Source organism: Chlamydotis macqueenii, chromosome 17 (assembly GCF_036417535.1).
Source record: "Chlamydotis macqueenii isolate bChlMac1 chromosome 17, bChlMac1.mat, whole genome shotgun sequence".
Classification (NCBI taxonomy): domain Eukaryota; kingdom Metazoa; phylum Chordata; class Aves; order Otidiformes; family Otididae; genus Chlamydotis; species Chlamydotis macqueenii.
In genome coordinates, this window is record NC_141572.1 from 12,327,433 (window position 1) to 12,352,090 (window position 24,658).

Sequence of the window (24,658 nt, forward strand, 5' to 3'; positions counted from 1 at the left end):
GCTTCATTCCCAGATAGGAGTAGTAATAATCACTCCGGAGGTCACAAATGTGTAGCTAAGTACAGCTGGCTCTGAGTGTGATGGATGGGACAGTCTTCTGGCTAGGCAGAGATGGAGGGACTACGGGGGCTACAACAGCATCCAGTGGCAGTGAAGGCTCCAAAGCCTATCTATAATACTTACATGGTTCCCACTACTGTAGCAGTTTACTGCCTTAAAGACATTAATCCTCACAACATTTTTGTCAAGTAAGAGTGTGGTATACATGAAGAATGAAGGCAGAACAAGATAAGTGACTTGTCCCTGGTCACGTACCATGTATACAGGAAGAGCAGGGTACGGAAAGCAGGTCTGTAAAGCCAAAAGCTTACATCTTAGTCTGGAAGTCCCAGATCCCCTCCCACAGTTTGACTGAATCTTACTGCATTTGTTACTATCACTGAAGAACATCAAAGGAGGCACATTTCTGAACCTGCTCCTCTCTTAACCATGCTTTAGTTTAACATTCCACAATTGTTCTTCACATGGATGCTGAGCACTACAGTTAAAGTGGATTTCAGATGTACTGTGTCACCTTGCCCTCTGCCTTTTTTCTCTTAGTGCAACTCCGCATGGACCTTAACGATCTCCAGAGTCACAAACAGTTCCTCTAGAAGTCTTGGCATTGATACGTGAGCAGGACAATCTGTTTTTTTTTTTAATCAAAATCTTCACATGGTCCCTGACAGTGATCATCTGCTTTATCCTGCTCCACAGCAGAGCCAAGTTTAGCTTAGCATGACATGAAATTCTGTTGTCTCGTAGAAACTAAGTTTCACAACACCAAGGCGGCCTGTAGCTAAGCGCTTGTTTTTCTAGGACATTCTTCTGTGTCTCTCTCACTGTTCCTTATAGTCAGGAGTTACTTCAGCTGGCAATGGCAAAGGACTGCAAAATGCTAAACTGGCTGAGGAGCCTGAGATAAAGTACACTACTGTGTAGTAATCTTCACACTACCCTGTGACATCTGAATAACTTAAATAAATATTTCACAGAAGTACAATTAGAATTAGCAACAACAGAGGCCTTAAAAAAATAATAAAAAAAAGTTTAAAAAATTAGGCAGTTTAGGAAGATTAATATATCTCATTGATTTTTAAATCGTAAACTGTCTTTCTGAGACACACTCTTTCCCTAGCAGTAACTAATTCTCCTTCCTCTTCTGCCCAGCTTATACCTTAAACTCATGCACAGATTAAGTCCTTCATGCAGGGGTAGTACGTCATCCCAGTTTCACCAACATCAATTATGTGTAGCCTCTATACAATAGACAGAAAAGACATGATGGCAGTGAAGGATCAATTCAGCAAATTAAATAGGTCAACATTTGGGCCTTTATTCTCTAAAACCATAGTAATGTTAGCTAGAATTTCAAAATTATTCAAATTCAATATTAGAACACAATTTCCACCTCCCAGGAATATAGGTCTTACAGTTTTTGATAGGTCTGATGAAAGTGCAGACATGCCTAAGAAGTTATTTCCTTTTTCAGTGGAACAGACCTGACTTGTACTAAAAGTACCATCATTGGCCCAGAAAAAACTCAGAAAGATGAACTGCTTCCTATTTCACTGTCAGACCTACAATGGAAAAAAATTTCAAGTGACAACATAATGCAGACAATGCAGTGAGATATGCTATGTAGCCTGAGGTGAAAGAAACTGGCTTTGGAGTCTTTCTTCTTGTAAGTTGGTGTAGTACGTTTAGTGAATAAATGGGTTTGGGGACAAAACCATTACCATCACTGCATCCATTCCCACAGAAAAGCATTCTCCGAGAAGTCCTGGAAGCAAACATGCACCAGTCCTACTGGTTTTGTGGACAAACAGAAAAATCTCATCCTGCAAAGACTGTTAAGCGAGCATTTTTCATAAGATTTAAAATAATTTAAAACCTTAAGAACAAAGAAATCACATTTAAAAATACAATATGACAGGCTTCCTGGCACAATTTTCTCTGAAAACAGCTGGCCAAGTATGCCAGACTCACAGGAAAGAAAAAACTGGCTGTGCTTTCTAAAGGACATTATTTCAAACAAACAAGATCTCAGAACTCCCTTCATCTGAAGAAAGAAAAAAAAAAGTCTTTTCAGTTGGCATAGGGACAGGAAAACTATTGGCAGAAGGAACAACTAATTATGGTTAAATTCACCTCTGGAAGGAATTGGGGATGCATAAGCAAGCCCAGCTTTGTCCTGTAAACAGAATGCACAATGGATCAGTCCCAAAAACTTCTGTCTCAAGCTCTGAGACAGTTACTTTCATAACTTCTTTTAGGAAATCTCTTTCATGCAAGAAAGTTGAGTTCATAATTACCAGCTTTATGTGGATGATTTTGCTCTACTGATGTCTCAGAATACCTGATAGCTTATGTTAGTAAGGTTTATTAGGCTTCATTGCATCCACTTGTATTTGAGTTAAAAAAAAAAAAAAAAAGGTGCTTAGAGAATTTTCCTGGTACTTAGTGTCAAAGTACTGGATGTTAAGCTCCTAGTTATGTGAGCTAGCTTTATGTCTACCTAGCATTTATTTCTAGAATGTCTCAGTCTGATTAGGTATACTTTTTTTTTCTCCACATAGACAAAGCCAGTTGAAGCCTGAAAGCCTTCGAATATGAAAAATTATCTGTTAGAAGCCTCACAGTGGACTAAGCCCATTGATCTCTGGGCAGCCAGACCCAGAAGTGGTTCACACCCTTCATATAAGGACAAGGTGATTTTCAGAAACAGTTCTTAAAGGAGGATAGGCAGGATCAATGGAAGCTGGGAACAGCAATGCCATGGAAAACCACAAGTTTATTTGATTCAATGCTTTAGCTTCCAGAGCAGTATGACACTGGTTGCTCACTGAGAAAATCTGCAAAACTTCAAACTTCACAATCAAACAAACATTTATTTTGCACAAAGTACCAAAGTGGTACAAAATGTAGTCTTCATTTCCACAATTAAAACTAGTTACTCTAGGGTGAAAGTAGAAAAAGTTTAAGTGCTTGTGCATGGGCAACTGAAGAACTAGAACTGCAATAACAGAGATGTAAAACACTACAGTTGATAGTAATTTCAGATTGCATGACTATTTGCTTGCAAGGAATATGCTATAATGTGTTTTACCATTATTCTTCTCTAAATAAAAGCTGTGAATAACTGGAATAGCCATGGTGATTTTTGCTTGTATTTTTATACTCACAGGACACAAAAATAAGTCAATAATCTTCATCTCTATCCTAGGCTTTACTTTGGCCTTGGCACAGTAAAAATAATGGACATTACTGAACCACTTTCACAGTAAAACTTTAAAAGGTCTCTTAGTAATGAACTTTCTCCCAAGGCTGAAGACTGAGGGTGTCCTATTCAGTATTGTGCAAAAGAGATCCATCTTGGACTTCTCCAATTACAGATAGTCTGATTTACTCAGAACTAAGCTAAGCAGCATTCACTCATATGAACACACACACTCACCCAAGCCCTGTTGCAGTAGACAGTTTATTTGGTCCACATACTGACTTTGGTAAGCAGCTATAAAGCCTAACATAGTTTTAATCAGTGTGAAAGATCGTATTTACTTTATTTACAGGTCTGAGAAACCTTAGGGTTATGTCAAGAGTCTAATTTCTGGACAATCCATACAGATAGTCTAGAATGAGCTGTGGGAGTATGACAAGTTCTAGTGAAACAGCAGTGTCTTAGGCTTAGGGTAAATGCATAAGCTAATGCGTTCTGTTTCATAGCTCTGGATTTGCTGAGTAGTACGTAAACCTCATGTAACAGCAGCCTGAAGGTGTTGGAAAGGCTGGACAGCAATACTGTGTTGGAGAAGAATATGTCAAAAGTATAGGGAAAGATTAAGCCTGAGCTTGTTGGAGCAATTGTCTCACTTGTATCTTCCCAGCTCACTAGTGGCACTCTAAAATCTTGTTATTCTGGGATCACAGTGACTCATGTTTCTGTGGAAGAAAATAATGGAAAGCTAACATTAACAGAAAGCTTAGCTGATTAAACATCACTTCCTCTGATCTATGGCTTTCCTAGGAAAACCTGTGTGGAGTAGAGCTGTAACAGATTGCTTCCCGAGTAAGAAATCTAAATGTGTTATGACTCAGGTCAAATAGTTATCAAACATAACCACTTTTTTCCAACGTGGTAGCTGATTATCTGTAGATCTTGAGCTTTCGGCAAACAAGCATTACATCCAGTTCAGGGAGAGGGGAGGAAGGGAAGAAGGTTTTTCCTAAAGACTGCTAAGATTCAGTGACTAGGAAAAACAAAATCCTGCAAAGAAATGTTAGAAAAGTTTAGTAACACTAATTCTCTTCTATCGTCATAGCACTTTAAAGCTTTTTTAAAAGGATGCTGTTTTCTAGACACATCAAGATGGATAACACCGTAATAAACAAAATTACTGCTACAGATGCTCTCCTCTAAGAGTACAGACAGATTAATCAGAATCTGTAAGCAGATTGGCAAATACAAAATTTTTGTTTGCTATGACTCCACATGCAGCGATACACCTAAGGTCAGAAGGTAGCTATTCCATATGGAATAGCTAGACAATGAGAATAATATAGTAGGATCATTATGGAATTTATCCATCGTTTTTAAAATCATGTTTTGTCTTTCAGAATCTAAACTCCTGCATTTATCTTGCACACTGTCTAATCTTTTGGATATTCTAAATCATATTTTAAAAACTGAGATGATTGAGTTTGTATAATGAGAAATTTAATGACCTGTAAAATGAACAGAGTGCATCTGCCAGCCCTAAAAGACTCATCTTTTCACCACATGCACGTCACAATATGGGACTGACAGTTCCATTGTTATTTTTCCAGACAGTTGTTCTTGTTGCTCCCCTAAAACAAACACGCATTTTTGGATGCAAGTTGGAGACTAAGATTATTAAAATGCTTAAATATTTCTTAGAATATTTCTCCAATAACATTTTACACAGAAAAAACAAGTATACAATGGTTGCTTATATAAATGCGTATTCTTGCCAGGTAAACCGAAAATACAGAGTTTACAAACAGAAACATAACTAAACTCTGAAGCACTGTTTAATTTCACTCAAGCATATTTTTGTCAAAGGGTCAAATTCTCTGCTGGAACAAAGATCCTAACTGAATCTATATTTTGACAGGGATAAATATGGTCCTTATTGCAACAGCAGAACAAATGTTTATCCACAGACTGGCTGGCACCAACTTCATTCATGATAAACATGAAAGATGAACATGTCAAGAAAAGGATCTTAGTGGCTATGTTTTATGCAAGATCACAGAATATCCTTTAATCATGATACAAGGTCCAAAATACCCTTTAACCAAGGTCCTAGCAAACAGCTCTGCATTTAGATGCAACATACTGAACTAAAAATGTCCTCTTATTATCTGTGTGTAATTTATACTAAAAATTAAGCATGCACACACACACATTTGTGCCTAGTGTAAGCTGGCTCATCAGATTAAGTTAGCTAGCATTCTTGCACAGATTTGACTAGGTTATTGCAAATAAAGCCCTATACCATTTTACCTCTGACTTAAAAAAACCCCAGTATTAATATTTAGTAACTACTTTATATTCTTGTAAAAGAAGTTCAGTGCAAACTGCTAACATTTGAGACATAAATAAGGGAACAGGCCACAGCTAAACCACCAAAATCTGACTTTCCAAAGGACAGCTATTTTCAGAAACATTTTGTGATAGCTGTGCCAGCTGCACACACAGACTGCATTACATCTGTGGCTCATTCTCCCTAAGCATTGTCTTTGTTTTGATTTCCTATTTTGTATTCCATTAGTTTTAAGGCTGTATGTCATACTGCCATTAAATCAGTGTTTTCAAGCTATAGTGTCTCTTCCAGCTGACCTCAGAGCAAAACAGCACAAAGACTCAGATTCATACAATTTGCTGTTACAACCAATAGGTGCCGGAAAGTCTTACTTACAAAGCCTCTATCTTGCATAGCTAACTTACTCTCAATAATTATTGCCAAGTACCAGTTCAGATCTCACACAGACAATATAAACTAACATTAATTTAGGAGAACAGCTGAAAGTTGAATATCTGAAGGGAAAAAAATTACATACACAAAATTTAATCGAAAGCAGCAGCTTTAAAAGGGAAGGGTTCAAACATTTCTAATGAGCTAATGGAAATGGCAAAGTGACTATTTAGAAAAGGGTTGTTGATGTTTGGTTTTTTTAATCTGTTTTTATCTGCTTTCACTAAAAGATGAAGTGAGCTCATTGTCAGCAAGAGTGATTTCTGACTGTGAGACAGCAAAGTTGAATGGATTCCGTGCTGCTGAGCTTTTAGAAAAAGACAGAAGGGAAAGGGAAAAAAAAAAAAAAAAAAAAAAAAAAAGACACACACACACACACAAAGAAGGGACACTTTCATCTGATAAACCTGGATAGGGATCATTAGGATCCTGCCAAGGTTTAATTTCTCATTTTTCATGGATTAACATCATTGTTTATAGTTTAGGCTGTTGCATAGTGACACAAGCTCTAAACAGGGTGACAAGAAACAAACCCAAACAACCAACCAACAATTCCAAGATGTAGCAATGCCTCTGATGGGAGTTTGAAAGGAGCTTATTTTACAAAAATCCACGTATGCGCTACTCCAACAATGGCAGCATTCGTCGAGGCAGAGCTTGCGGGTGAAGTGCCTGAGAAGCCTCCAGCAATGGTACAGCTGTCTGCCCAGAGGAGTCAGCTCCCTGAACTGTAATGAGCAATTTGTCTCACAGCTTTGATCCGCTGTCAGTTTAGCTGACACTGACTCCAGGAATTAATTTCTAACACTTCAGGGTAAACGAATGAAAAAAAAAAAAATTGAAGCAGTGTGTAGTAGATACCTGTAGATAACCTATCACCTGCTGCAGGTGTTAACAGAAAAGTTAAGAGGTTTTCTGTTACAGTACAAAGGCTCTCAGTTTTTTGAATGTGTAAATACATAACCCTAAGGCAAAGTATCAACAAGGTAAAGCAACATAAAGGACAGAATATTTTAACCATATGCTCTAAGCTAAGAGATCCTATGATCCTAAGAGATCCTATGTATTTGAGAAGCTTCCTTAGAGAAAAGGCTTCCTTTGTACAACAGATCAGATCCTTTATTTGAACAATCTGCCCACTTTGGAAAACAGGTTCAGAACTAGAGGGAGATCAGTTTCAAGTTCTTAAAACCATCACAATGGAATTGGACTAGAATATGATCAGGTTTTAATTCTAAGACAATTGTTACAGATTTTCAGTTATTTTGTCAATGTAATAAATGCACCGTATAAAAGTAAAATACTTCTAGCTGTGACATAACTGATCAACACTAAATAGAGCAGTAAATACTGGCTTTAGATAACATTTAGGAAGGGAGTATAAACTCTCTTTAAATTCAGTCCTACTTTTATGCTGTCATTACGCTGCAAACGAATCACAATCTATTTCAGTTTGTTCTGGGAAAAAGTCTTCGTCAGTAGCAAACTGCTACTATGTTGCTACTTCAGGAGTCGCATTTGACCATTGTGAACCAATGACAGTCACATGATTCTTCACCATCCAGACGGCAAACCTGCCAGTATCATTACATCTCAAGAAAGTACTAGTCCTAAAAGTTAGCAATGACTGGACGTCGAGACCTTTACTATTTCCTATTCCCCTGTATTCAGGCATGTGTCTGGCAATAGGTTATGTGACAGGATGGGAACATTGCTGCTGGGCTCTGATGTGTGATTTTTAATGGGCAATGTTTTGCATGTAGGCTCCACAAGACAATATTCACTACCTGCAGCACTGTGTCACAGCCTCTCTGACATATCCAACACAGCCAGCCGGTAGACCACAGATCAAAATGACCAGTAGCACCTGGCAGTCGGGGTCAGACAGTACCACAAATATACAAGGTATCAGTCTATCCTGGGGGAATTCAAGACACAAACCATATGCATAAGTCTTACTCTAAAACTGTCAGACATGACAGCTTTGACTTTCTGTCATTAACTCTCCAGTGAAAAAGATAACGTTTGTCCTTTATTTTTAAGCCATAGTTATGAGATAACTTCATTTATTCTTAAAATAAATAGCTCCCCAAGCAGCAGGGCAAACAAATAGCTATGAGGATTGTCTGTTGTCTAATAAAGCTGTAAGTCTTCCTCTATCTGAACTAGGAGCTAACAGATTGAAAGGGTACAAGCAGTTAAAGAATGCCTTTGAGGGGAAATGGAGGAATGAACTGAGACAAAACGGAGTTCAAAAACACAGGGTTCCTGAAGCACTGCAAGGGAAAGATTGACACACAGTGGGACCAAATGATGCCACCTAGGAATCCTGGACAGATCAGGATCCTCAGCATGGAAGACAAATGAGGCTATCTGATCACTGGTAGCATTAGTTGCACCTGCAGGAGAGAACTGAGGCACTGAGGCCAAAACTATTGAAGTAAATGCATTTCAGACCAAAGTACTGCCGTCCAAGGACTGTTCTAACGGACAAGGAATGACATGATTTCACCCTCCCAGAAGTGCCATGGGCATTAGCTCAAGGCCAAAGACACAGAAGAGTGCACTCACAGCAACTAGGATTGGCCAGAGGCTTCAATGGGTTCTGTAATTTAACGCAACCTAACTTTAATTGCATCAGAGAAAATATTACAAATAAAGATACTGCAAAACTGTTAGGGTTATTTCAAACATATGGATTGGGATCTGGAGCCTGATGTAACACAGCTAGTATTTGCCTTTTATGAGTAAAGAAACTTACTAAAAAGTCAAAATTATTATTAAAAAGGGAAGATTTATAATGGATGCAGTGTGTGAATGAGCAATTACAAATGTAAATAGGTCACAACAGCTTTATGAAGCATCCTTTTACCCTTAAATTGTGTAGGTGTGTATGAACTTAAATGCTCGCAGACCAAAATCTAGCTGTGTTTCACTTGAACTGTGCCTTACTACATGATTACTCCACTGAGGCTGATAGACAGGCATATGAAATGTCTGAGTATTTCACACCAATAAGAACTGTTGAATCTGTCTTTTGTACCCGTTAGATTAGCTGAGAGGATGGATAAATGTTTCAGCAGTAAGTCATTGGAATTCACCAGAAGAACAGGTTCCAAGCTAAAATATGTCACAGCCTAGTTTTCACAATAACGCAGAGTAACTCCCTTTCAAAATGAACAGAATCCAAAGTAACATTATACCTCCATTCCCCATACCCTGCTTTTGAGCTCTTAATGTAGAGAGCGACAGTTATATAACTGCCTAATTAACTTAGTCCCCTAAAAATACTCTCTATCTTAGCTCTCCTCCCTGTGCAAGCAGCATAATGTTAATTTAATGGAAAGGTCACATTATACTACAAGGAATGCAGCGACATTCCATTATGTCCTCCTCTCCCTGCTTTCAGTCCTCCCTTGCATTGCTGTTGTGCATTCAACACTTTCTATAAGCATTTCATGAACAATGAGAAACTACTCTAGCCCTGGGAAGCACTGCATTCCACTGCTTGCAATTTAAGACATATAATCCTACAGTCTCAAGGAAAACAAAACACCACCAATCTCATTTTACACAAATGTTTTTTCCTCTGCCAGCCAAACTCAAGCTTTAATTATTATGATTTCCTTCATTGCCGAATGCCTTCATTCACTTTGCCTACACAGGGAAATATTCTAATTTAAGAACAAATTTAAGAGTTCCTGCACTCAGATCAAATTATCCCAAATCTGTTATTTTCCTTATGAGAAGCATGATTCCTCCTCTGCCATGTAGTATTTGTGGGGAATTAGCAAGGCATCCTGGCTAAACTTCAACTGTTCTCTGCTCAGTTAAGTTCACCTCTCCAACTGGATACATTATTCTTCATCACTTTCTATCCTGTGCTCTCCAGTAGTATTGCTGTGCTCTGTTGTCCACAGTTAACCAAGGATGGCTAATATGATCTCTACATTCAGCCTGCAAAGGGATTTTGGCATCATTTGTGTTAAGTGATCTATAAAATATATTCTCTTTCCTAGAAGCAAGCTGTGTGAGGGATTTCAGTGATGGTCCACGTAGGGCCACTGTGGGAAATTACAGGCTTAAGAGTGCAGGTTGCGGGATGCCACAGTGTCCCAACTACGGACCATGCGGTGGCACATGTGAGGGATTTCAGTTACAGTCCGTGTAGGGCCACTCTGGGAAATTACAAGCTGCACACAGCTGTGAGAATGTGACCTTGGAGAGGGGAGCTAGGAGGGCTGTTATTGAGCAGTATGTTGCTCCTATCCGGGAACTGCTGTTAGCCAGCAGGGCACATACTTGGCAGGCCTTGTTGTATGCGCTGGCCACGCGTGCATCAACACCTGGTCAGTACTCTGCCACTGAATCTGCTGAGGGTATAAACAGAGGCAGCTCAGCGCAGAGGGAGAGAGAAAGGACCCAGAGCAGGCTCTACAAACAACGGGGGACGCCCTGAAGGTGCTGCGCCTACCTCCCTTCTCTGCTCTGACCCTGCTGATCATCACCCTCCTGCTCAGCAGTGTCTGCGGCTTAGTCAGATTGGTAAGACTCTCACAAAGGGAAAACAATATGCTGGTAACTGCTTATGCTAGGAACTGCTAGGAGCTCAGCTTTCCCACCTGAAACATTTTCTTACATTTCTGGTAGACACACATACATTCATTCCTAACATACCTCCATTGAACACAACATTAGAGAAATCCTCCAGTGTCTGGTAAAATCAGTCCTAATATTCCCTTGTGCTATCAGAGTGACACAAAGAAACGGGAAACTCATCCATGAATTACAGTGTTAACCTTGCTGTCCAGTGCAAGTTCTAAACCAATCATACCCATAAACAGTAATAACCATTTACTTCCAACGTAACACTTCTGGTAAAATCTCAAAATGTTTTTAGCCCATGCTCTCACAAAAAGGAACCATTTGACAAAGTGTTTCTGGTTATGAAAAGTCATTTTTAACTGCCACACTGCAGCCAGGTGAGCACCAGGTTCTTCACATACCACGAATTGTCTATTTCTTTCATTATGTAAGCTACAGAGTATTTGTATGCACTATTTAAGAGAAGCAGACATTAAACCTGTTAAAAATCTAATGTTTTGAATATTCACTGTAAAGTGTAACCTTTGTAATGCACTTCTCTCCTGCCCCAGGCATGATATTGCAGATCGATTTCCAAACCTAGGTGAGCAATGCAATTCACTATAACAACAACTCAAGCTGTAATCACAGAAGTGTAATGCTCCATGACTGTATCAGCAGCCTGACATTTGGCAAGTTTACTAAAACCTTAATAACAATGCATTATTACATTTTATATGCTTCCCTTAATTCATTACAGAAGCAACCTTTAGGAACAGAAATCTATCTTTTGAAAATTGGTTAGACTGTTTTGAACTCAATGGCATGGAGATTGTGTAGACCTTACCAGTTAGCTGCTGTTATGGAAATATGTCAAACTAATTTAGCGATCATAAAGCTTTTATTTTCATAGAATGTAACATTTTCATGTAGTTAGGCTCAGGTCAGGAGTACCAACCTAAGATTTAATATTAACATTAGAAAGTAAAAATACCACTCTTAACCAAATAAAAAAAGTCTGATCTTAAAAATATAGTTCCTTAAGCTTATGCCCTATCGCTAGTCTCATTTATACCACCATTTGTTTCACACTCTAAAAGACAAAGCAAGAACACCTGCAGGAAGAACCAAGATAGGATCAGAAAGGTCTTCACTATAATACCAGGTTTATATTTTCTGTATGCAATTAGCTAAGATAATTCACTTTTCTAAGTCAGTTTCTCCAAATGTACAAGAGAAGTAACAACTGTCAGTCTCACAAGGCCATGAAGAAAAACGTTTCAAAAAACCTCTCAGTACATGAGTGCTTAAATGTTATGATTAACAGTAATAAAACCAACTACTTCAGCACTAAAGGACTCCTACTCTTCTAAAATAGCCAAGAATGACACACAACTACAGTGGCAGAGTAAATCACAGAAAGTAATAAAAAAATGATATTCAGTAATTCTGCATCAACAACAGCTTCACTATGCCTGCTAAATAATCTCAAATACTTGGTTGGCAATGTTGTTGTCTGTCTTCTTGTTAGAATTACTGCAATACGATGCAATATTTCCCCATTGTGTCCACAGACATGTACAAATAAGAATTTTAGTTCCTCAATAATGGTGAGACAGACCTTTTTCAACTTTTTAGTAAGGGCTCATAAATAAAACCCAAATTAAAAGAAATACATTTACAGTTAAGGCTAACAAAGAGAAATGAACTTAAAACCGACCGTAGCCAATGTACAGTCCAACAGTCTAATCTGATGTCTCGGTCGTTGAAGGGGGCAGAAAACTATCTGCTATTGCATTTAGGTCTATATCCGAATTTGATAAAATATGTTTAAAATTGAACTTTCCTTCTTATATAATTTGCTATGTTCTGGTTCTGTCTATGATGATACCATTATCTATCACCCCACTTCACAGTTTCTGTTTATCTTTCGCTCCACTCCTCCTTTTAGCACCACTCTCACATAACTAAACTGCTCCAGACCACTAGTTCAGTCACCTAAAGCTACACTCTTTTCTGTTATTCCATCGCCAAATTATCCACAGTCCTCTTATTTACCACTTTCTAATACACCCGTAAACCTTCATACATTCAGGCTTACTAACATTTAATAATGTGTACATAAAAGTAGCAATATAACAGTACATTATCATTACATTGCAAATGTCTGGTGGGTCATTACCTCCCTGGATGGGTGAGAAGAAACTCTTACATAAAACAGAGAGGTGCCTGCCATTAGGCCGTTCATTTCCAAACATCCTCTGTGTTTGTCTTTCACAATGACAAAAACATCTGTTAGTATTTTTAAAAAAGAAAAGTAGTATAGCATTAAGCTTGCTAACCATAATTAAAGGCTACAGAAGACAGTTAAAAAAATACTTGCAACTCATTCTATTTACTGGAAATCAACATTATCCATAAAATGTGTACAACAGGAATTTCATATGCTTGTTGCTGGCAGTGAGCCTGGTGGAAGCTGGAAGTGTATGTCAGCTTTCATCATGAGAAGTGAAGCAAAGATATCACCTCAGCGGGATAACGTGCACGAATTCTGTCCTACGTGACGATTACAATGCCGAGAGCTTGCACACAGAAGTTATCAATAGAGGTTATGGAGCTTGAAGGAAGAGTCGTTGGTATAACACCCACAGTTAGTTCCTCCCCCCCCGCCCCAGAGCACAACAGCCACATCCCTGTATCATCATTCCTGAAAAAAAAAAGGAAAAACCAAACAACTCACAACTCGTATCTGGCTAACGCCAAAGAAAAAACCCAACCGAACTAAACCAGAACTCCACAACACCCTTTTACCTATTAAAAATGAAAAAGGAAACTAGAGAAGGTTAGCCAAAGAAAAACTACCTGCAAAATCCACCTATTAGGTACAAGAAATCTCCATGGAAACCTAAGGCAGGCATACCTATATACCCACTCTACATAGGATTTCAAATGGAAGCAGCACACACTGATGACAAAATCTTTCAGACATTCCTTAACGTACATTCAGCTAGGTCTCTCAGAGGCATGAAATGATGCACCCTTTCATTGCCATACCAAGCAGTACAATCTTTCTTACAACATGACACTATGAACTCTGAAACTGTAATCATAGTGTCACTGGGCTTGCACCCGCTTTTTTGTTTTACATGCTCTGTACTTAACATGGCTAATATGTTTTGGTGATAGCAAGGTGATAAACTGTAGTCAATTGATAAAGGGCAGTTTTCCAACTACTGACTTCTCTTGCACAACCTATTTTTTTCTCTTCTGCCCTGGAGCATTTCTAGTATGTAGGCTTGTGGCCAGCTGTAAACTGTTGTGACTTTAGAAAGCAGAAAAACAAACAAACAAACAAAAAAACCAACTATGTTGCTCTCAGGAAATTTATTTTGTTCATGATCTACAGCAGATAAACAAGATTATGCAAGCCATGACACAATGTATACAGCTATTGCAATGGAAGGGTAAAGACAAAGCTGTTTTTGCAGATGCTTTTAGTTTTCACACTGATTTTCATATGGAGTGCATGCACTGCGGTCATAACTTCTAAAAAGAAAAAAGAACTAGAGTATAATTTTGTGTTTCTCATCTTCATCCAAATTTTTCATCAGCAATGCACAAAGACAAACAAGGTAAGTTTGGATCACTGGGGAAGCTGAAAGCATGACTCTCATTGCTACAATCTCTTCTGCACCCTCCCTGTTTCTTGCTTGCTCCCTTCGTTCTGGGCAGAACACCAGTCCTTATAAACATTGTAATTCCTGAGCTGACAGACTAACTGTCACGACATGATGAGCCCGGCAAAATAGTATAAGCAGGAAAACAAACAAACAAAACAAAAAAAAGCAACAAACAAACCAACGCTTAAATGAAATCCGAGTTAACCCTTGCAAACAAAGCACATCTCAAAATTCTCACTTTCATGCACCAGTACACATTTTTTTAATTGTTAAAGAGATACTCAAGCGTTTACTAACAAAGTCTTTGAGACCACTGCTAGCAAGCAGTGGAAAGATGTGGAAAGGTCTAATTTCACCAGCTAACAGTCTACCAAAATACTGCAAGAGATATTTGAATCTGAACATCTCTATCAATACTTTGGCACATCTGAGTAACAGTCGCCCGAGTGATAACTCTCCCTTGTATTCTTCCTCATATAGCTAATATGGAAAAAAAATACTCTAGAAAGTATTAGTATGTTGTAGCTTTTCACTTTCAAAGCCAGTTGAGTAGTTAATGAAAATAAATACTGTGCTATGCTTTCTCACTACCATTTCATTGAAATTTCACTTTCTTCAAATTGGAAGTTTCAAGGTATTTCTGCAGCTTCTTCTAAATCTATAAAGTTGTTTGTGTCTTTAAACATATTTGTGTCTTTAAACATGTTTGTGTCTTTAAACATGTTTGTGTCTTTAAACAGGCATAGCACTTCTTAGACACAGGTGTGAGACTGGGTTTGATCAATGACCATCTATTGGTTACTCGATTCAGAAAGCATTAGGAATATCACCATACAAGTGCAGCCTGGCCTGATCAGTTTCTCCGTTTTGGAAATACTAGAAAGACAACCCACCACTAATGTTTTCCTGCTCTTCACAGAGCAATAAGGAATTATGTGTGACCATCACAGCAGAGAGCTGTCAGGAAAAAGATTCCTTGCATTTTAAGTTCTGCCTTGAAATAACTGTTTTTAGTCTTCTGGAAAGCAACATTTTAAAACAGAAACCCTGACAGATCTTTAACTGGAGCAATAACAAATAACATCAGTGTAATTTCTCTTTTAAGAAATTGCTGCATTTTCTTCTCCAGTTTCTAGCTTAAACCCTTTCATTGTGGATGCTGTTGTCAATCTTATCTAGCGACCTATTTACCTAAAGCACAGAATTACAGAACAGAATTTTATGGCAAGTACAGAGCAGGCTTTGACACTAATGCTCTTCAAGATTTTGTGGACTTGGATTGTTTTTAGGGCTTGGTCAGAAAGGCCACCTTTCTTTCATGTAAAAAGTCAACAAGCCACCTCAGAGGTTTTACAAACAAATTTGTCATAGCAATTAAGGAAAAGAATCTATATAAACATGATAAAAGGTGATTAACATCACCATGCACCGTTACATTAAGGAATACGAAAGAGACCTTGCTCTGAACACTTAGGAAATCAAGGGGGGAAACCTCAAACCAAATGAAGAAACTTCAAGTTATTTGTAATGGAAGCTGGAAGGGCTCTCTCTTGGGACATGGACGGATACTAACACAACACATAACTGGGCAGCCCCCCAGGAAGTCTCCTCCACCCCGTCCAAAGGCAAGAACGTGAAATCCATTGGGAAGATGCTTGGTGTAGCTGCTCTGGTTAAAATACATGGCCCATGCAACTTCTCAGGATTCTACTAGCAAAGACAGTGGCAGGGAGCAGATAGCATATGCAGAAAGCCACTACATATAAGCCCATCTGAAAACACTGAGACACTGCTGGGGATAAAAGTCGGGATAACTGTCAATCTAAAGCCATAAGGGTCACAAAATCCACATCATTGTGAAAGCTGACCACTCAACTACGCTTGGGTAATACTGTACAGGATGGGTAAAGGAAGCCTCCTCGTTGGGGGTTTTGCACTTCCCAAGCTTCCCCCATCCCTCTCTGGTGTTACTAGTAGTATGGAAGGGAGTTTTGTTCCAGAGGAATGCAATTCCTCCACTGCATTGACCCAGCTTTACTTCATGTTTTCACTGTAAGACAGATACCACATTCTCTGCGTGACTACAATACAGCAGAGTTTCCAATGCAACAGTTAGAATGGTCAAATATCAGCTCTACGTCTTCAGATCCCAAATTTACTTAAAGATACAAAAAGCATCCATGAACAGACAGCTTTTCTGAACATACTTGTTGCCATCACATATATTAAAAAAGCATCCTAAACATGCAATTATTACATATAATATCCTATGCCCACATCATTTTTATAACCATCCCAGCATGTTTTTAGCTCTTAAAATCTATTTTTTAATAGATTAGAAAGGGTTAGAAAGCAGCATTTGCCAGTAGATATTAGCATACTGAAGTCCTGTTGAATTCACAAGCCTTTTATAATCTTGTTGTTGTTTACAGATTTTTCTGTCATTCATCATCCAAATCACCAGCTATACTTGTGGCTGAAGAAAACGCTAACTCAGAAGGCAGAGAGGAGTGCAAATGCATTAATGAGAGATCATTATTTTTACTACCAGACACCTATAATTAGATATATCAGACACCTATAATTAGATATATCCAGCATCTACAGTCTTCTCAGTTATCCAAAATATTATAGGGACTGCCAGGTGTGGGTGGGATTGGGGGTAAATAACTCATATAAAGCAAAAATAGAGGTAATAGAAAGTATTTTTGAAATTAAGCAATAGGAATACACTTCTGTTCTAGTATCTCTGAAAAACACAAACAGATGTCCCCAGAGCACTCTGGCAGCTTAAATAGTGAGAGCTGATGTGTGAGCAGCACATCCTGGACCTTCCTCAGTTTGTGGGGACAGAGGGAAGCAGAGAACAGGTCAGATTCATTGCCAGGAATTTTTTGTTTTTCAACTTAGTAACCATTATTTTTTAGGAAAGGGAAAAAAATAGTTACCAAGAGATTTTCAAGACTATTTAGTGCTTTTAGCCATGCTACAGAAATGAACAGCAGGTGTGACTGCTTCCCCTCTGATAGCTTCAGGAATCTAAAGCATAAGCCACAACCACACATTTAGTGACCTGCATAAAGTTTTTTTCTGTATAAATTGTATACTTCTAATTTGGTTAAGTTAAATAGCTGAGTTCCAACTGGATTTCATAGCACTCTTAAAGATCAAATCCTGACATTTTTCAATGCCAAATAACAACAACCACAAATTAACCAACATTTTCAGGATTATACTCTTTAAAATTCTGATATCTGCAGTTGGGGGAAAAAAAAAAAAATCTTTACAGCAACTTCTAATATTCAGAAGGAAAAATGTTTTAGAAGTTAAGGGCTAAAATAAGAATACTGGCCACACATACTGGATGTTGACTAATTTACAGAAACAAGCCTCTGAATGAAGATGGCCAGCAACCTGCTGTTTTACATAGTATGTGAAAATACAGTGAGTGCCACTCATTGTCTATTTAGAGCTTAACACACTTGATCTAAAACTTTAAGCTCTGAATGCAACACACACAATCAGAGCAGAAAATTAAGTAGTGTGTGGACAGAATCTTTTCTGCCTACCCTGAATAACAACCATGCTGCTTCTGCTGCGGCTGTCAGATACTGTCCCTTGGGCACTCCATTAGAAAGCACATAGCAAAGTCTAGGCTCAAAGTCACAGAGACTGATGCTACAGATCAGCTGGAGAGACTTCACTTGGCTTCCACAAAGAAAATTGCTCTCTGCACAAAACAGCACAGAAAACTCAGAGAGCTTCAGATCTCCTTCCATGAATCAACAACATTAAGGAAAACAAAACACATGGCAGAACGCTGCAAGCTTATCTCAAGATCCGTGAATTCTTGTCCCTGTGGTTTAATGATTCAAGCTTGACTTAAAAGCAGCTTGAGACAGTACAAGACCCATGAAGTGGGTGTGTATGCAGCACTAAGGAGACCAGGAAATAACAACCACAGAATCAAACTATCACAGGCACTCCTGGCTAATCCCCTTACACCTTCCCAAAACTCAAATAAGATGCAAGTAAAATACAAAATAATTAATCCACAACGCCAAAGCAATCCCTACTTATGTAAGTTGTATTACAAACACTTCACTTTTTATACCATTCTTATGCTCAACTTTTGAGCTTTTTACCCACCCCTCAACCACCACCATTTATCATTCCCGCTTTTTAACATATCCTTTACCCTCAGTATGCCCTCAGTGTGACTCCACTTCTTCCATTTTCAAGACTCCTCACCTTTCCCTGAGTATTTTCCCTTAAGTACACTCTCATTATCCCACATTTTCCTTTTCATTCATTAGCCTGCTATTGTCTCTGCTCCATTTTACATGTCTCATTAAGAACTTTAAAGATCAGTTTCAAAAGCCAGTTCCCAAATCACAATGTATACAGTCCCCCTTTATTTACAAATGCTCTGTACGTCATCAAATATTGGACCAGATTGTGATAATCTATAGGAAGGCATAGAACATTGCTTAAAACATTTATTTAAGCAGAACTAAGAACTCCTTTCCCTGGAAACAGGGGCATATAATTTACTCAGAAGAAAAGCATCCGTGCTTTTCTATTTAAAGCAGAACCAGAAAAAGTCAGGCCTACCTGGGGAAGCTGGCCCAAAGCGTAGAGGGTGAGTTTCCTGGGGTTTGTGTAGAGAATCTCTCCAAGCTCCTGATAAGGCTTCCCAGTGGGGGTGAAGAGTCCCTGAGAGAATTGCTTTTGCCTCCGATGGTAGTTTTCCCAAAACACTTCTTCTCTCAGAGGCTCACTGCTTTTGTAAACCGTTCTGCTTCTGGCCAAGACCTTTCCTTTCTTCTGAGCAAGGTCAGGCAAAGCCTGAATGCACACAAACTCTCGAGGATTGAAGACCACCTTAGTGGCTGCCAGCACCTTGATTCTGTTGTTCTTTGGTGAATCTGGTACCACAGATGCCCTGTGTCTCCTGCTCTTATGTGTGCTTGGTAGCACAGGTGCCTTGAATCTGTTGCTCCTACCTGCATTTGCTGCCACAGGTGCCTCATCTCTGCTGGTTTTAGGTGCACCTGGTACTGGCATTGCTCCAGAATGGGAACCTTGGTGTTTCTGCTCCCTAAATTATTAAAAACTCTAGTTTCCCAGTCATAAAAACATACACCTGCTGACCAAAGCAAGTCTTCTTTTTAATATTCTAAAAGGTAGCCCAGCAGAATAATCTGCCACTAACTAACACTATATGAGGTCTCATTGCTCTCAGCAGCCTCTCAGACAACAGAAATAAAACCTGAAGAGCTGGGACACCCAAAACCTAACCGGTCTCCTGGGGAAGACCCAGAGCACCTCCCCCTGAGGGATTTCGTTACAAATAAAACTTCCTTTATACCTACTTTTAACAACAGCACACCCTCCCCTGCCCGCAACCCTCACGCCAAGGGCCTCCCACCTCCCAAACGCTGTGGACCGGCCTAAACCGCCCCCCTTCCTCCTCAAGGCGCGGCGGGGGGGGGGGGGGGGGAGCGCGAACGCACCTCAATCCTCACCCCCCTCAGAGGACGAAGCCCTCCCGCCCAGCGCCGCGCGACGGCCAACGGTCAACGGTCCGCGCGACGCCGTTGCCCGGGAAACCGCGCGCGGCCCCCGCGCGCTTGCGCGGGGAGGTGCACAGGGCGGGAGCGTGCGCGTGCAGAAGGGGCCCGGGGCGCCCGCGAGGGGTTTGCACGCGAGGGCGCGTGCGATGAGCTGGGCGGGGGGGGGGGGCGGTGCACCAGGGGCCGTGCACGGGGGGGGGGGCTGTGCAACGCCCCGCCCCGCCCCGCCCCGCCCCGCCTCGCCCCGCCTGGCTGCTTGCTCGCCCATAGCGGCGAGGCTGTGCTGTGTCACGGCAGCGTTGCTTCCGCGCCCAGGGGCCAGAGGGAAAAAGTGATTCCTCTTGCAAAACCCTGCACTAGGGGTCACCAGGAGGCAGCAGCCGGTTTAGGGTTTCTCCAAGCATGAGGTTGCCCATGGAGGTGGATTTTTTTTCACCTTTCTTTCAGCTGAGGGACAAGCTAAGGTGTCTCCCCGAGCTTAGGGACACCAGAGCTTGTGGCCAAGGGAGGACAGGGCTATAAATAACGTATTTAGCCTTTAGGTAGACAAAATATCACTTCCCAAAATTGCTAGAAGACTGAGTGGTTAAAGCACGGGGAAGTGGGAGACGTGAATGTCATTATAAGAGTAAAGGTAATATTCATTAGTGTTTCAATTAATTAAATACCATCCTTGGCTTCTCTCCCAGGCAGCGATGTGGGACGCGTGGCAGAGCACCCCCAGGCCCCCCGCGCCCGGCCCGGGGGCTGCAGGCAGATGCTGCTCAGCCCTTGAGAAAACCCATCAAATCTCACTCCTCCTACGACCGTTTTCAGTAAAAGCCTTTCAAACTTCACTCAGACCTTGTCAAACAAGCAGTAACTGGTGGCAAATGAGAACTCAAGATGAATTTAATGCTGTATCTATTCAGCCCTAAAATACAGGGACGATCAGCAGCAATAGCACATTCTTTGAAGGATATGATTTCCAGTAGATTGGGTTTTTAGCCTGTCAAGATCACTCCGAACATTTGAATCCTGCGAGCAATCCAAAGGGATGGGGCATCTGGAAACACCTCCTGCCTGCCTCCTCCACGTCTTTTCTCTCAACCCTTGAGAAAAAACACCCCTTGGAAAAATCCACCCTTGCTATTATTGCCCTGCATTTTTATCTGTCCAACGCTTCTTTGCTGTTACAACTTTTGATTTGGAGCGACATGACCTGACCTGAGAGGGCAGAAGCGGTGAGCCGCAGCCCGAGGAGTGGAGCTGGGGGGCTCCACAGCCCCGCAGCTGCAGGAGGACATGGGGGACATTTGCAGCCGGGAAGGATCCCCCGCTTCATTTTCCTCCCTGGATTTTTATTTTCTGCAGACTGAATTGTTCCCCAAACCCTGGTGTCTTGCACTGCTTTGTTTCTCAGGAGAAGCTTCCCACTCATGCGCAGGTTGGGGCCAGAGGTGCTCACCCACCGGTCTGCTAAATTGTGGAGCTGGAAATGCAATTTCTGCTACTTTTGTCATTGGCTGCAGCTTAATCATAGATGTTTCCAGCTGAAAGGAAATATTCCAACACCGAGTGTTTGAGACAGTCACGAGAAATATCACAATTTGGCAATGACGACTCTCTGAGCACCTGCTTTTGTTGTACCTGGCTGTATGAGTGTTTCCAACTAAAATGTTTGGGAAAGAACTAGTCTCAATTACTTCCCTAATACAAATGGCAACATCTCTTCTGGCACGGGGATTTCAGCCCTGGAGATTTAAGGGAAATATCTGCTAGGCAATCACCACATAAAAGATATAAAAGTGGCATTTTTGATCAGTCTTCATGGCTAAAAACAGGCTTCTGCATTGAAAGTCACGCTTGTGCGTCTGAAAATGGTGCTTAATTGTTTTTGCTGACTGGTTTGCATTTGGAGAAGCCTCAGCTCAACCTTCGGCTGCAGCAGGTTGAGACCTGCCGGTGGCTTTGGGTTCTGGAGCAGGATGCTGTCGGCAGAGAAACGTCACCCCCAGCACCCTCTGCTTATTTAACCGAAGTCAATCCAGATGCTGCAAGTGCTGCTGAGGACCGGGGTGGGCACGCGAGAGCCACCCGCACCCACACCCTGCAGGTTTAACGCTGTAACGCGTTGGAGTTGTGCCCAAAACACACTCTGCTTCCCCGGCAGATCCATTTCTTTAATGGCCTAAAAATAACCAAAGTGCCATTTGGCTTCGTCAGGATGCTCAGGGGCCAGGGGGGCCGGGAATGGCCCAGAGAAGACGTGCACAGGGCCACGCGCTGCTGGTGCTGGAGAAACCCCGTCTCTCCTGGTCTCCCCACCTGGCAATTTGTGCCCAGGTCCCCCATCCCACTGGGATGGGCACCCGCACCCCACGAGCAGCATGCAAGAGCGGGTCTTGGGGCAAAGCTCCTGCAGAGATCATCACACCTTTCTCCAGGCTGTTTGCAATTTGTTTCCCCCAAAATTTGTCAGTGGGAGCTCCTTCCTGGCAAGAAGTTCCCTCTGGAGCCCCGAGCTTGGAGAGAAGCAAGCTGCCTGTGCCTGGCTCCTTAGTGCCATTTCCACGTAAACAAGCTCCCTCCAAGACAGGGGAGGAGGTATTATTCAGAAAGAAACACAGAAGGTGGATCTATGGGTGTGTGTGTTTGGAGACACGCAGAAACATTTTCCTCCCGCAGCACACAGAGGCTCCTGTCGCCCAGCCGAGCCGGGTGGCTTCTCCCAGCTCTTCCCTTCCTCAGCTCCATTTCCTCCCCTCTATTCATCAGCTGGTCCCATTTTCAAAAAATACTCCAGGAATGACAGATATGCATTTGTTTCTTTTTTCCTTCAGTGTCATTCCCCCATCCAGCTTACAATTTTTGGTGGCAATTTAACAGCCTTTACAAATTACATTGCTATCTTTTTCTCAGTTATTGTTACAGAGGAGAAAGTCCCATTTTTCACTGTGATCCTTCAGGTTTCTGCTGTCACTGTATTTAAGACTTTTTTTTTTTTTTTCCTGTCCTTAGCTTTTATTTTCTTATCCCTCAAGGGCAGCCTTGGAAATTCAAAGCTGTTCCCTGACTATCAACAGATCTGGTATTCTCTTTTGGCAGTTCTGCAGCGCCTGTCTCTCTTCCTTCCATCCTCCCACCTAAAAGACACCCTTTTCTCAATAAATTACCCTTTGTCTTTGAAAGCAACGTTTCCCTTTGTGACAGTTTGGATGTATAATAGTTGCGTCCCAGCGGATACCTTCAGCAGCGTCAATACAAACTCACTGGTGCAGAAAATAGAGAGATTCACGTATTTTGGGCTCTATTTCCCCCCTCCAACAACTGGGCTGCGCTCTGAATTTTCAAAGTTTGAGCTTAAAGGTACAGTTTTCCACTCTTGATGACAGAAACAGCCCTGTAAAACAGCCGACCACTTGATTTTGTGAACATTTCCCAGCAATAACAATGGTGAGCGATGAGCGCTGCCGCTGCTCGTGATCTTGAAATGGAAGGGAAATGTGCAGCATGGCTGGAGCAGTGGCTTTGGGGTGTCCCCAGGTTCCCCGTGGGCACTGAGGGCTCCTGGGGACCCCCCTGCTGGGCTGGCTTGGCTTGGCCTGGGCTAGGCTGGGCTATACTTGTGCTGGGCTCAGTTGAGCTATGCTGGGTGTGCAGCAGAGGCTGTGCTCCTGGCTCCAGCTTGTTAGAATAAATAGAAATGTAGAGCGAAAGTCATTAAGATCTCTTTTATTAACACCATTCTTCTTTGGCCCAGAGAAGCTGAGGGTTTGTCAGATCATGTTATCGCCACGGCGTCACTGCTTCTGAACCTTGAAGAGATTCTTCCAAAAAGCGCAACCACCCCCTCGCCTGCTCCCCTTTCACTCTCTGGCTATTTTTATTCACTCCTTGAGATAACAGTATGTGTGTGGGGGAGGTGTTTACACACACATAAGAAAATAGAGATGCACATAAAAATAACCTGATGATTTGAGAGACATTTCCCTTCTGCAGAGCTTTCCCTTCCCCACTCCGTTATAAAAAGAAAATGCTGAGGTTGTCGACGCTCAGGGAGGAATTCGCCATGGCTCTTGCTGCGGATGCAGGGAGCATCCTCCTGCCTGCAGCAGGCTCTGCCGCCCCAGACGGATGGAGTGGCAGCTGGGGGAAGTGTGCACTGGGTTAATGCTGAAATTCCTCAAGTGAAAAAAATAGAGACTTTTGTGACCCTGGAAAGTTTATGGCTTACTGTGAAGCAAACACAGTGGAGAGGAATTCCTACAGAAACCTTCTCATTTCCTTATTACATTCGTGATACATTTACAGATGTGTAACCGCCCGTCTTCACGTTGCTTTTATGTTTGAAATAGCTTTTTTAAAGAAAAGAGGGAGGAGAAAGATGAGTGCCCAGTACCACCACCCGCAAGCTGTGCTCAGGCATCAGGGTGATGCAGCACCTGCCCGTCCCGCGGGGTGAACAGCCGAGGGGCTTGCACACCCCCTGCTCCTCCTGCACATCCCATGGAATGGATTTAGCACCTACTGACCCCAACAGAAATTTGGGATCCATTGGGCAGCCTCTAAGCAGTGCGTGGGTTTGGGAGGGAGTGAGCTCAGGCAGCAAGGCAGGCAGGCAGCAAGGGCACGCTCAGCCCAGCTCGGGGCGGGCATCTCTGCCAAAATCAAGACAAACTCACGGACATGAGACCCGGGGCAGCGCTATCAGTTTCTCCACAAGCCACAGCACGCAGGGACGTCGCTGCTGCCCCGCCAACGAGCATGTCAGTGGCTGCACCAGCCAAGCCAGCATAGC

General features: G+C 41.6%; 1 protein-coding gene across 1 annotated transcript in view; it reads right to left on the bottom strand.

The window, feature by feature from the left end:
* CCDC60 (coiled-coil domain containing 60) overlaps positions 1-19,369 on the bottom strand; it is a 59,210-nt gene extending 39,841 nt beyond the window's left edge. The window contains exon 1 of the mRNA XM_086761851.1: positions 18,917-19,369. Within this exon, the coding sequence (XP_086617977.1) occupies positions 18,917-19,369 (453 nt within the window). The remainder of the gene's footprint in view (positions 1-18,916) is intronic.
* Positions 19,370-24,658: the final 5,289 nt, after the last annotated feature.